Raw genomic sequence first — 13,116 nt, 5'->3', positions numbered from 1 at the left:
AAAATCTATACCTTATCTAAAAGCATGGAAAAATCATACTTACTTCTACATGTCCATTTAGAAACAGGGTTGAGGGCATTTCCATGCCGTCGGAAGCAGGTATGCTGAATACATTTTGATATAACTATATTAAAACCAATGCCAAAGCCTATTTCTTCTTAAAGCATGGCAATTTGATATTAGTAAGAAAAAGTTTAATGGTATAAATATGCTCATTAGATTACCCCAGTTCAAGAATTCTTATTCTGGGGAAGTGACAGGTTGGAAGGAAGCAAGGTGTGGTTTTACTTTTGTGAGTCTGTTATGGACTTGGATGTATTCCTGGGACAGGATGGTAAAAATCAGTCAAACTTCGGTTGGATGCAAAAAGTTGATCAAAATAGTTGAAAAGGACCAGGATGTTCTGTAGTCTCCTGGCCAATGTTCAATCAAACTCAACAAAAAGAAGTCGACTGATGGATGTTCCAGTTGGCACACCATGTATCAAATTGAATAGATTAGTCCAGAATGCCAGGTACTTGTGTAGATCAGTAAATTATTGCACAAGGAGCACTGGGAATATTACATAAATACAAGTTGGCTGTAGTTACCAAATTGGCTTTGGTTATGTTTTTGGTTACGTCTTTGCACTGAAGTGCCTCTTTTCCTGCCATCCATCAAGCATATTGCGTTTGAGCAGGAGCAAATAAGGCTGACTGAAATTAAGCATCCTCAGGAAAGGTCGACATCTTCCCAAAAGATATTCTTAAAAAAAGTGGGAGACATGACTGGTAAGGAAGGGTTCAATAGAACCTTTGAAGAAGATACGGTAGTGGAAAACTAAATGTCACGTTAGCTTTCTTAAGAAGCTGAGCTCCGCCCTCCAATTATATGTTTTGTTAAATTGTGTATGAATATTACTTGGTGGCCACCTCAAAGTTCACATTCAATCTGAAGGCAGTTTATTCTGTCCTTTTGCTGTTATAGATCATTGGTCAACCAACAGCTGATAATTTTCTACTTACAACCTGGCTTCTAACTTGATGGCCGCACCATTCACTGGATACAAGCAGAATACTCAACCTCAAAAGCATTGAAAATATTTTACTGTTGTCTCACTGTACCCAATCACATTGTTTTGACCACATTTGTAATTCTTACATGTTTTTTAAAAAAATCTTTCTGATATTTCTGTGTACTTAAAAATAGATGTAGTGATCAGAGATGTAATTTTAGCCTCAATGTCTAAAACAATGAGGTGGATTAAGACAACGTCAAGGTGAGTGAACTTGTCCATTCTGGATCAGGAGCCTGTTGAAGGGTAGTAACTGTCCCTGAACCTGGTGGTGGGGGGCCCAAGGCTCCTGTCCCTTCTTTACGATGGCAGCAGCAAGCCAAGAGCCTTGTCTGGATGGTGGATGCTGCTTTTTGTGGCAGCCCTCGTTACAGACGTGCTCAATGGTGGGGTGGGCATTTCCTGTGATGAACAGGGCCGTGTCCACCACTCTTTGTGGGCTTGTAATCCATGAACCTCTTTTTGCAATCTATGGAACTGTAGAAGAGTGAAGGGTGTATAGAAATAGCTCGAGTATGAGTGATCTTTACAAAAGTGCGTTTCAAAATACCAGATGAATCACTAGCATTCAGGGGTTTGAAAGCTACATTATCTCCCCTTAAGGTGATGCAGTATTCAAGGTTATTCTATTAAAAGCATGTGCATTTTTATGATAACATGCTTTTAGATATTTAAACATTTTAATTAGAGGCACATACATTAGGGACAGCTGAGACTCTTAGATAGGCACATGGATGATAGAAAATGAAGGGATGTACGGGGGGAAGGGTTAGATTGAGCGTACAATGGCTTAAAAGGCCAGCACAACATTATGGGCTGAAGGGCCTTGACTGGGCTGTAATGTGTTTGTGTTTAGCCTATTGCATTACACATACATGTTAATATATGGGGCATATTATATTAGCGGTATCCACATTCTCGTCTTCCATAGGAAGTCCATGCCAGATTTCCTCAAGAACAACGAAGACTAATTTTATTTTGAGTACCAGTCTACATGACATAGGTCCAGTAAGCAGTGCTAAGCTTCTTGCACTCACCAGGTTTACAAAAACAAAGGCAGCAATGAGAAGGGTCATTTAATGAGATAGTGTATGAAACTATATCAAAAGTAAATGAAAGCAAGTGAAAAATAGAGATGGGAGGAAAATAATAACTGTCCTTGAATTTTCAAGATTAAACTTGTCAGTATTTGCTGTTAGTATATCCAAGCTAACAACTATCTCTAAATCTAAAGGCAACATTGCAATTCACTGTTGGAGACAATCTGATTCTGTCAGTGAGGTTTCGGGGATCACGATTAAATAAACTGGATTTTCTCCATCACCAGGAATCATTACCCATAGCTCCTACCAGCTTGCACTTACCTGGACCGGAAGCAGAAGGACAGATGAGCTGACTCTCCAGCCACAGATGGTGAGAACTGGGAGATCCACCCCAAGATTACCCTCACACCCTTTGAATGAATGTAGGACTGGGGATGGAGTTTTGCCCCCTATCAAAAGCTAAGAGGTAATTTTAACAGTTTGAAAGTACCTGATATTTACATTATTAAAATCATTAAAGATGCTGTATTGAAATAAACTTAACATTGAAAAAATATTATTGGAATATTAAAATGAGGGAAAAAAGTTCTCTCCAACTAATCCCCAGGTAGACAATACTCCAGCTGGGAGCAAGTTCCAATTCTGCACAGATCTGCTGATGAAAGATCACAGCAGCTGAAATCCCCCAGTTAATACAGTCTACACAAGGAGTCTCAACCCAAAATGTTGACTGCCAGTTTAACCCCACAGATGCTGGCTGAGGGCCTCCAGTAGCTTTTCTTTAAATCCCTGGTGCAACGGCAGGGAATCGCAGCATATTCAGGATTTACCATCGCCCTCCCAACACAATCCAGACTTTTATATCCATACAGCTCAAGGATTTACATACGTGACATCATCAGCCAGAGCTGGCACCATTTAGTTCATTATCAGTCCCAGTAAAACGCCCAGAAGTGTCATGGTTGGTTGCATAAAGTACAAGTTAACATTTGATGGTGAACCAGTCATTCTTTCAAGCCTTGGAAAATTACATTTCAGATCAACATCCTGTCAGATTATTAAAGTTGTGTATTATCAAACTACTTTAGGAAGTTTTTTTAAAAAAAAGATTAATACTTTAGGTTTGCCTTAATCTTGTATACAATCTGAGCTTTCACTCACAAAATGTTTCATAATTTGGTTAGAAAGTACTACTTTCTTCCAAGTTTGCTAACGGAAGATTCTTCAAAGTGATTGATACTCCATTTGATTGATGAGATCTGCTGATTGACACTGGTGATCCTGTAAAACTAATACCCATCAGGAAAGGTGAATTTCAAACCAGAGAAGGTCAGACCTTCTTTTGACATCAGCAGTGAGTAGAAATATTAATCACTCTTTTCAGGAACAGGGCATAGGGAATCAGCACGATGATCATTAATGCAAGCCAGAGATGATGAAAAGTAGTGGAGAGAGGGAGAATTTAAGTAAGTAGAGAATAGTCAAATACAAGGGCAGTTCAGCTCATAGCTCCAGCAACCTGGATTCAATCCTCACTTCTGGTGCTGTCAGTATGGAGCTTACATGTTCTCTTTGTGACTCAACACAAGGAGATCTGCAGATGCTGGAAATTCAAGCAACACACACAAAATGCTGGTGGAACACAGCAGGCCAGGCAGCATCTATAGGAAGAAGCACTGTTGATGTTTCAGGACGAAGGGTCTCGGCCTGAAGCGTCCACAGTGCTTCTTCCTATAGATGCTGACTGACCTGCTGTGTTCCACCAGCATTTTGTGTGTGTTCTTTGTGACTATTCAGGTTTTCCTTGGGTGCTCCCATTCCCACAGGATATGCTAGCTGGCTCCCATGAACTAACCCTGGTGAGAATGGCTGATAGGAGAACCAGAGATGACAGGTATTTGTGAGAGGGTAAGCAGGGAAACAGAGCTGAACTAAAGACCAGCAGAGTTGATGGGCTGAATGGTCTTTGCCACAAGATGAGAATTTTAATCAAAGGCTATAAAGGTGCAAATGGCAAACATAAGTTCCAGTAAATTTTAGACCGTGAATTAATTTATGGAAGCAGATTCTAATACCTAAAGTTCAGAATTGAAAAATTGAACAAATATTTCATAGAATTGCAGAAACTCACCGCAGAGGAAGGAGACTATTTGCTCCGTTGTGTTCCTGCAAACCATGAAAGGGTTTGTGGCAAGAAAAAACAAAGTTTCTGGTCAAAGATCCGTTATCAGAGATGACTTATAAGTACACTCAATGCTATTCTGAAGAAAGGTCAATGACCTGAAATATTAACTCTCATTTCTGTCTTCACAGATGTTTTCCAATCTCTCGAACCTATCCAGTACTTTTGGCTTTTATTATAGCTTTTCGACATCTGCAGTTTACATTGATTATCAAAAATAGATATATTCAAGTTCATCCTACTTCTCAGTTCTTGTATCGAGGGTCCTTAAGGTACAAAAATAGCAACTTGCGTAGAGATGATTTCTATTTATCAACCAATTCAACTTACCTCAAAATCTGCCACCAGGTTAGTAAGCAGTCATTAGCAGAGATTTTATTTATCCTTCTGGGCCCCCAGGTTGTTGTACACAGTCATGATTTCTTTTGTTCAAAGCAATTCCAACAGCCTTGTAAATGTCATCTGTCACTATTACATCCTGTAGGCCACTAATCTCTAGTACAACTTCCCTGCTTGCATTGTACGGCTTTGCCAACAAACTCTCACATTTGGTGCTACATCTATCTTTAGTGGTCTTGCTGCCTTCAGTGATTTGTGGATATGCTCTCCGATCACTTGCTTCTCCCTCTATCCAATCATTTCTTTCCCCCATTGTCCCCAATTTTCAGCTCCAATTGAATTCTATTTGCTTATTTTGTACCCAAATAATTTGAACACATTTCTTAGCTTCCAGCTTACTGTGTTTCAATTTCATTGCCATTTCTGATGCTCTCTGCAAATTTAATCATTGTCCCTAATATCGATTCAAAATGTACATCAAAAGCAAAGGACCCAACATCAAGCTTTAGAATCCCACTACAAGGTTTTCAAATGCTAACTCTCTTTGATCATTATTCCTTGCTTTCTCCCACTGACCCAAATTCGCCACTTTTCCACTGATCCTCTGTCCAACTCCCACTGCCTGACCTTTGGGACCTTGATCCTCGATATTTTCAATAATTTACTCACTATAGATGTTAGGCTAAATGGCCCAAAAATCAACATCTTTTCCCTTTAAAACAAAAGCATACTTGAAGAATGGTTAACACTTGTAATATTTCCACCCTACCCTTAACTTCATTTGATCTATTTCTGACACCTCTTTCCCCTTCCTTAATCTCTGGAGATAAACTGCCTACTATTATCTTTTATAAGCCTACTGATCCTCACGGTCATCTTGACAATTCCTCTTTCCACAGTTTCCTGTAAAAATGCTAATCCCGTTGCTCAGTTTCTTTGTCTCCACTACATCTATTCCCAGGACGAGCCTATCCCATGTCCTCCTTCAAAGAATGGAGTTCCCTTCTACCAACATTGATGCTGCATCTCACCCACATATCCTCCATTTCCCAGACATTCTCAACCTTCCCGTCACCTTAACAGGATAGAATTCATCTTGTCCTCTGCATCCAACACCTCATTTTCCACAACTTTTACCATTTTTAGTGAGACCCTATCAAACCTTTTTACCTTCTCCTCCCCCACCCCCCCAACGCTCTGTATGGATTGCTTCCTCTGATTCCCTTGTCCAGTTGTCTATCCCCACTAATCTCCCTCCTGGTACGTATCCTTGCCAGTAACAGAAATGTTACCCCTGCCCACTTACTTCCATTCAGGTTCCAGTCCTTCCAGATGAGGCAGCACTCAGCTATGAATCTTTTGGGATTGTCTACTGTATACGTTGCCCCCAATGTGGCCTCCTCTGCACTGGTGAAAGCCGACATAAATTGGGAGAAATCACTTTGCCGAGTACTTCACAACCCACAAAAGCAGAATTTCAGTGTCCAACCACTCCAATTCCTCTTACAACATGTGGGTCCATTACTTCATCTTCTGACATGATGAGGCCACTCTCAGGTTGGAGGAGAAACACTTCAAATTTCATCTAGGGAGCTGCCAACCTGATGGCATGAGCATCAATTTCTCTAACTAGTATTTTTTGTTTCCCCTCCCCAACTTCTTGCCTATCATCTCACCCTTTGCACCCCCCCCCTTCCATTGCTTCCACAGTCCACTCTATCAGGTTCATTCTTCTCCATCCCTTCGCCTTCTCCACCAATCACCCCCCAGGCTCCTTACTTCATCCACCCTCCCCCACCCCTCACCTTGCACATTCCTCCTGCCCCCTACCTTTCCATTTCCAGTGAAGGTTATTGGCCCAAAATGTCAACTGTCTATTCATTTCCATAGATGTTGCCTGACACACTGAGTTCTTCCACCATTTTGTGTGCATTTCTCCAGATTCTTGTGTTTTGTATTATTTCCTTCCTTGATCCAAGAATCCAGCATATGTTTTCTAGGCCCAAATTCTATCCACTTTAAGTTGCTGGAGCTTTTAAAATGTTAAAAAAATCAGAAGTGAGAAACATTTGTAAAGATTCTGTAATATTATTGAAATAACTTGAAACCAGATCCAGAGAAACCCAGGTGTTGGGTAATGACTTTTACACAAGACGGTAAAAAAGCAACTAGCCGTACAAGAACGGACCTAGTATGAGTTGGTATTTGGCCGTCTTTTCAGGGAATGGTGGACCTCATTTTTACTCCACTGGAGTTAATTGAGAAAAGGATGGAGAAATTGGAATATCATCAGTGTCATTTGGCATTGCACCAAATGCAGCTGTCAATTCACTTCACTCTCCACCTCCTAATCAAATCCGGGAAACTTGCTGCTCTCTACTTTTATACCCATTCACACCTTTTTATTCTGTTAACTAGTCCTACTGGGAACATCAGATGTCTTTCTAAATCTACTTTGAAAGCAGGAACAATTGTTATGGCCAAGATGGCATAATTCAGTCCTTAACTTTCTCAAAAGTACTATTATTGTTCAGCCCAAGTGGTTATTTTGTCCTTTTCTTTAAAAAAAATAAAAAGTCACCTGTGGAGGGGGTGGAGTAATTAGACTATTAAAAATGCTGGTAATTCTTCCTTTAATGGTTCTACCACTTCGTGTCGCATCCGATTGAATGAGCATCATTACAATCCTGGTTCTACACACGTTGGTACATAGAACAGTACAGCACAGGAACAGGACCTTTGGCCAAAGCAACTAAAATCCAAAACACTAATCCCTCCTACCTACACATATCCCTCCATGTTCCTTACATTCATGTGCCTATCTGAACATCCCACTTCCCATTTTAAAAATGCTATCAAAAACTCATTTTTCTATAACATTTAGTCGGATAATATCACCATTTTTTTCCCACATCCCCAGGGTGCGTGATCTAGACACCAGCATTTGGAATCTCTTATCTGGCCTCTGCTTGGATTCTAATTCATCAATGTGCACCTTTTTTTCCTGAAGATGATCCATTCATCTCGTGTCAATTCAAGACATTTTACAATTACAGAATGTTGAGGGATACAAGAACATATCAAATACATAGAGTCTTGGTTTATATACACAGTGCATAATATTAGTTTGCACATGTTTTACTGGTACACACTAAGTAATACTGAACTTGCTTATCCATGATCATTCAACCAAATGCTGGAACAACCAACCATGTTTTGGCTCTCTAGCTAGGCAGTTACACAATACCAAAACAGAAGTGAAGCCCAGAAAGTGACATCCCAGTCTGAATGATCAACCAGCACTCAGTACTGATGGATCATTTCTGCCATAAAGATTATACTTCGGGATCAGAAAACTAAACACACAAAATCAAGTTAATATCCAACTTGCTTTTCCCTTCCCCTCACAATGCCTAGTTAAATTTATTTTACATGGCTAAATATTTTCCTCAAAAGTTGCCAGTATTTTCTATCCAATAGCAAATTTTCAAAGCCAAGATATTTTATCTAAGTTGTTCTTAGATTTTGGTGAGACTGCTCTTCACGAAGACCACAATTTCTGAGGAGACAACTGCACAGACTTAGGCAATTAGTCGTTAACCTGGCCCAAAAAAGCATCTTTTTGTGAATGATCTTAACGTGTATATTGGTATTTAGGCATAACAGTCCAAATTTACTTTTTGTTCTTCTATGGAGAGAGGAGATTCAGGATGGGGAACGAGTCACTAGAATTTGCTGGCAGCTACATTCACTCTCCACTTAAAGTTTGAGATCCTCTCTCTGATGGCGATATCTTAAAAGTTGTTGGCAATCCTGCAGAATTTTCCAATTCTGTTGTGACAATTAACACCTCAGAGTTCAGCGTCCATTTGTCCATTCAACTGGCACAGCAAGAAACTAATCTCACCAAAGCAGCAACTATGAATTATGTTCCAGTTTTGATTTGCATCACCAGTAACATTTCTAGCTTTTAAAGCTTTTGATTACCAGCTGACAGCTGTTTCTGCAGCTTCTACACTGGCGGAGCATATTCCTCCCCTTACACCCATTGGCATCATTGCACCACACAATTGCTGGTTGCTAGGGTCTTGATTTTAGGCTCAGGATGCACTATCTAGTAAACTGGTAATCTGCAATCCCAAAGGTTAAGGGGTTAGTTACAGTGGCTCGGGAAAGTAGAATGGCAAAACCTTTGGCCCAGTTTTGCTTTTGTGCTCAAGTGTGCACCTCGTCCATCCCACTGATCTGCTCCCAGGAAATTCCGCATGAATCAAGCAGAACAAATTTATCCCAGATCATTAGTGCAGTCAGACTGTTAAAACACGAGGAAAATCAAATTAGGGCACAACAAAAATATTCATTCCTAATATAAAATCTTCATAATCATTGTGTGGGAAGTATGGCCTTACTTAAATCATTCACTATTTTGCATATTTTAGGGAAATAAGCATCACCTACCCGTCCCAAAGTTTTTTTTTGGTGTTTGGAGCAGGTTTGGGGTGGGAGAAGGGAATAAGAATCTGAGGTTCATTTCAATGCAGTAATTAGTTCAAAAGGGAATACTGCCCGGTTGAAATTTCCAAAATATAATACAAATTGACCGGCCATCAACAGCCAACTGAAATCAGTACAAATTCTAAAATATTACCAAAGCAAATAAGGGAGATTCATCTCTTTCAGAACATTAAGGATCAAGAACAGGCAACATTTATCTAAATTAAAAGGATTACACAGGATAAAATGTTGTACTTAACTTTATTGTTTTCTTAAAAAAATTGTTGCTTCCCAAGAATTTTTTATTGAATGGTATAGCTGTCTAGAAATACAGGTATACAAGGTATGAGAGTGACAGTGCCTAGTGATCAACAGCTTGTACAGAAAAATACTTAAGATGTTAAAAAGTTTTAAACAAGATATTAAGAAATTCCTGCATGGTACAGAAGGCTCAAGGTACATATTCAAAATACCATGTTAACCCCCAATATAAATTCTGATCATAAGGATTTTACAAGGCATGAAGCACAGCTGCATAAAATACAAAACCATTTTAATGGTTACATACTCAGCATAGTGTATTATATCATTTTTTACTGTGATGCCCGATCTTGTAACCAAATTATAAGCCGTGTCTAAGGCACTTCTGAAATCTTTTCACATAAATTCTAATGGAACTCCTGTTTGAATAAAAATTGATATGGACTGATTTGTACGACTTTGAAACATGCAGCATCTGGTAGCTTGAAGGTTTATGCAAATATTCTATGAACTTTGGAAAATCGGGTGTCCATCACCCTTTATGCAAAAAAAAACATCAGTCGCATACTGTTTGGAAGAAATTACACAGGAACAGATTGTGGGAAAGCAGCTAATCAGAACAGTATTCAAAAATCTTAATTGATCAAATAGAAAGGCCAATCTGTCCTGGGTCCATTGTACAAAAATTTTCATCCATGTTTAGGGTAAAATTACTACATAGGAATGGAAGAGGGTATCAGAAAAGTGTCTGAAGTACTCACGCTCATGTGTGAGATGTAAACAGCTTAAAAGGGAAAACACAAGAACACAGTTCAAACACTAAACACGGTTAAAGAACATTTTAATCACAATATAGCTATTAAACTCCAATTATTGTACTTCAAAATGATTTGTGCAAATTACGATCCCCACTAACAATCTGAAAAGGGTTCCAGCGAGTTGGAGTGATAGGAGTGAATGTATATTAAAATCACAAGTGAATTAAATCACAAGTTTCTGACCGATGGTAATTCCAGGATGTTTCAGTGTAGCTAAATTTTAGTTATTGATTAGTCCCTGGTTACTCAAAGTATATGTTGGCACTAACAATGCAGGCCTGTCCTTGCATTGGAAATGATGCTCACCAGATACTGCCATCCTAGTAGATAATTACAATTATAAAACTTGTTTACTTAGATCCAGCAATGCTCACAGTTTGGTCTTTAAACAGCAATTGGCTGCAGATTAACAACTCAATAAATTCTAAGCCATTGTCCACAGAATTATATGGAAATACATGTTTATTTGTACATGTAGCATGCATAACAATATATAAGGCTCCTTCTGATTACACCCCAACTCCCAGATCTCAGTTGGGTTTAGGTGTAAATGTGCTCAAATTGGTAGTTGATAAAGAAAATTTGGGATATAATATGTAGGGTGCAGCAAGTCAAGATAAGAAGTAAATTAAGATGCAAGAGGACAATGACTTACTTGAAAACTTGCTTGTTTTTTTAAAAGAATAGGAAGGAAAGAATCAGAAATCATCAGTTCAGTAATCATTTTAATCTTCAGCTTCTCTTTGATCAGGAAAAGGAGCTCCGTGTTAGTTAACCATGAATGACTCTACTCTGCCTGGTTTAACGATTCATTAAGGTCACCACCGCCTTTACTGTCCAAGTCATCATCCGAGAGTTCAAGTGCCGCACCCTCCAGCTGCAGTGCACGTCTTCCAGTTCGACTAGTGGTGAACGTTAGACCAGTGCCACCTCGCCTGAGGAATGCAATGGTAAATACCTCACTACTAAATATTACAATCCAATGAGACAAAAATCATAGCATATTTTCTACTAGACTTATGAATAAGCTTTGCATCAATCACTTGCTCTATCAAGTAACTGACTTGCAAACTACTGGCAAGTGCTTTGGATCCGTGCATTCACAGTGGTACATTTACAAATAAGCAATAAATATACAAACCCCATTTCCAGAAAAGTTGGGATATTTTCCAAAATGCAATAAAAATAAAAATCTGTGATATGTTAATTCACACGAACCCTTATTTAACTGACAAAAGTACAAAGATTTTCAATAGTATTACTGACCAACTTAATTGTATTTTGTAAATATACACAAATTTAGAATTTGATGGCTGCAACAAACTCAACAAAAGTTGGGACAGAGTTGAAATAAGATTGAAAAGTGCACAGAATATTCAAGTAACACTGGTTTCATGACTGGGTATAAAAGTAGCATCCATCAAAGGCTCAGTCTTTGCAAGCAAGGATGGGTCGTGGCTCACCCATTTGTGCCAAAATTCGAGAGAGAATTGTTAGTCAGTTCAAAAGTCAGTCCCAACGCAAGATTGTAGAGAACTTAGGTCTTTCAACAGCTACAGTACATAATATTGTGAAAAGATTTAGAGAATTCAGAGACATCTCAGTGCGTAAAGGGCAAGGTCAGAAACCACTGTTGAATGCGCGTGATCTTCGAGCCCTCAGGCAGCACTGCCTAAGAAACCGTCATGCTACTGTGACAATTATAGCCACCTGGGCTCAGGAGTACTTCGGAAAACCATTGTCACTAACACAGTCCGTCGTTGCATCCAGAAATGCAACTTGAAACTGTATTACGCAAGGAGGAAGCCATACATCAATTCTATGCAGAAATGCTAGCAAGTTCTCTGGGCCCGAACTTATCTCAGATGGACTGAAAGACTGTGGAACCGTGTACTGTGGTCAGATGAATCCACATTTCAGCTAGTTTTCGGAAAAAACAGGCATCGAGTTCTCCGTGCCAAAGGTGAAAACAACCATCCTGATTGTTATCAGTGAAAGGTGCAAAAGCCAGCATCTGTGATATTGGGGTGCATCAGTGCCCATGGCATGAGTGAGTTGCATGTATGTGAAGGTACCATTGACTCGGAGGCGTATATTAGGATTTTAAAGAGAGATATCTTGCTATCAAGGCAATGTCTCTTCCTGGGATATCCATGCTTATTTCAGCAGGACAATGCCAGACTACATTCTGCACGGGCTACAACAGCGTGGCTTTGTAGACAGAATGCGTGTGCTTGACTGGCCTGTTGCCAGTCCAGATCTATCTCCTATTGAAAATGTATGGCGCATCATGAAGAGGAGAATCAGACAACGGAGACCACGGACTGTTGAGCAGCTGAAGTCTTATATCAAGCAAGAATGGACAAAATTTCCAATTGCAAACCTACTACAATTATTATTCTCAGCTCCAAAATGATTAAAAAGTGTTATTAAAAGGAAAGGTGATGTAACACAATGGTAAACATGCCTCTGTCCCAACTTTTGTTGAGTGTGTTGCAGCCAAATTCTAAATTTGTGTATATTTACAAAATACAATTAAGTTGGTCAGTAAAACTATTGAAAATCTTTTCTTTGTACTTTTGTCAGTTAAATAAGGGTTCACGTGAATTAACATATCACAGATTTTTGTTTTTATTGCATTTTGGAAAATATCCCAACTTTTCTGGAAATGGGGTTTGTACATAGTTAAACTTTAGTTTAAAAGCAGTTTTGTTAATGAGGAAACTTATGGGTGTGTACTAATTCTTATAAAATTGGTCAGAGTATTGCTGTGGTCCAGCAGAGGGAAAAAAGCCGTTTCATCTTTGAAATCTGTTCACCTGGAACAATGTGAAGTAGCATGGATCACAAGCATTTCTGTAAATAACTTGTCTCCTTCTGGTGACAATTAATGCACATCAATACCACCTGATAATTAATAGTTTA

The 13,116-nt window shown here is 39.1% G+C and overlaps 1 protein-coding gene and 1 long non-coding RNA gene across 6 annotated transcripts in view; one reads left to right on the top strand and one right to left on the bottom strand.

Annotated features, from left to right (window-relative positions):
• The first annotated feature begins 862 nt into the window (after positions 1 to 862).
• On the top strand, positions 863 to 10,889 carry LOC132380130 (uncharacterized). Its single transcript, XR_009507648.1, has 2 exons — positions 863 to 2,563; positions 4,411 to 10,889. It is a non-coding gene; the product is annotated as an uncharacterized LOC132380130 (long non-coding RNA).
• Positions 9,357 to 13,116, bottom strand: part of LOC132380127 (myosin-10) — a 171,915-nt gene continuing 168,155 nt past the window's right edge. For 4 of the 5 annotated variants that reach the window (XM_059948721.1, XM_059948722.1, XM_059948723.1 and 1 more), the window contains one exon: positions 9,357 to 11,126. In XM_059948721.1, the coding sequence (XP_059804704.1) occupies positions 10,979 to 11,126 (148 nt within the window). In that variant the 3' untranslated portion in view covers positions 9,357 to 10,978. The remainder of the gene's footprint in view (positions 11,127 to 13,116) is intronic. The other variant, XM_059948727.1, reaches the window with a different exon arrangement.

This window comes from Hypanus sabinus, chromosome 23 (genome assembly GCF_030144855.1).
Source record: "Hypanus sabinus isolate sHypSab1 chromosome 23, sHypSab1.hap1, whole genome shotgun sequence".
Taxonomy (NCBI): domain Eukaryota; kingdom Metazoa; phylum Chordata; class Chondrichthyes; order Myliobatiformes; family Dasyatidae; genus Hypanus; species Hypanus sabinus.
This window is presented reverse-complemented; position numbering and strand designations above follow the sequence as displayed.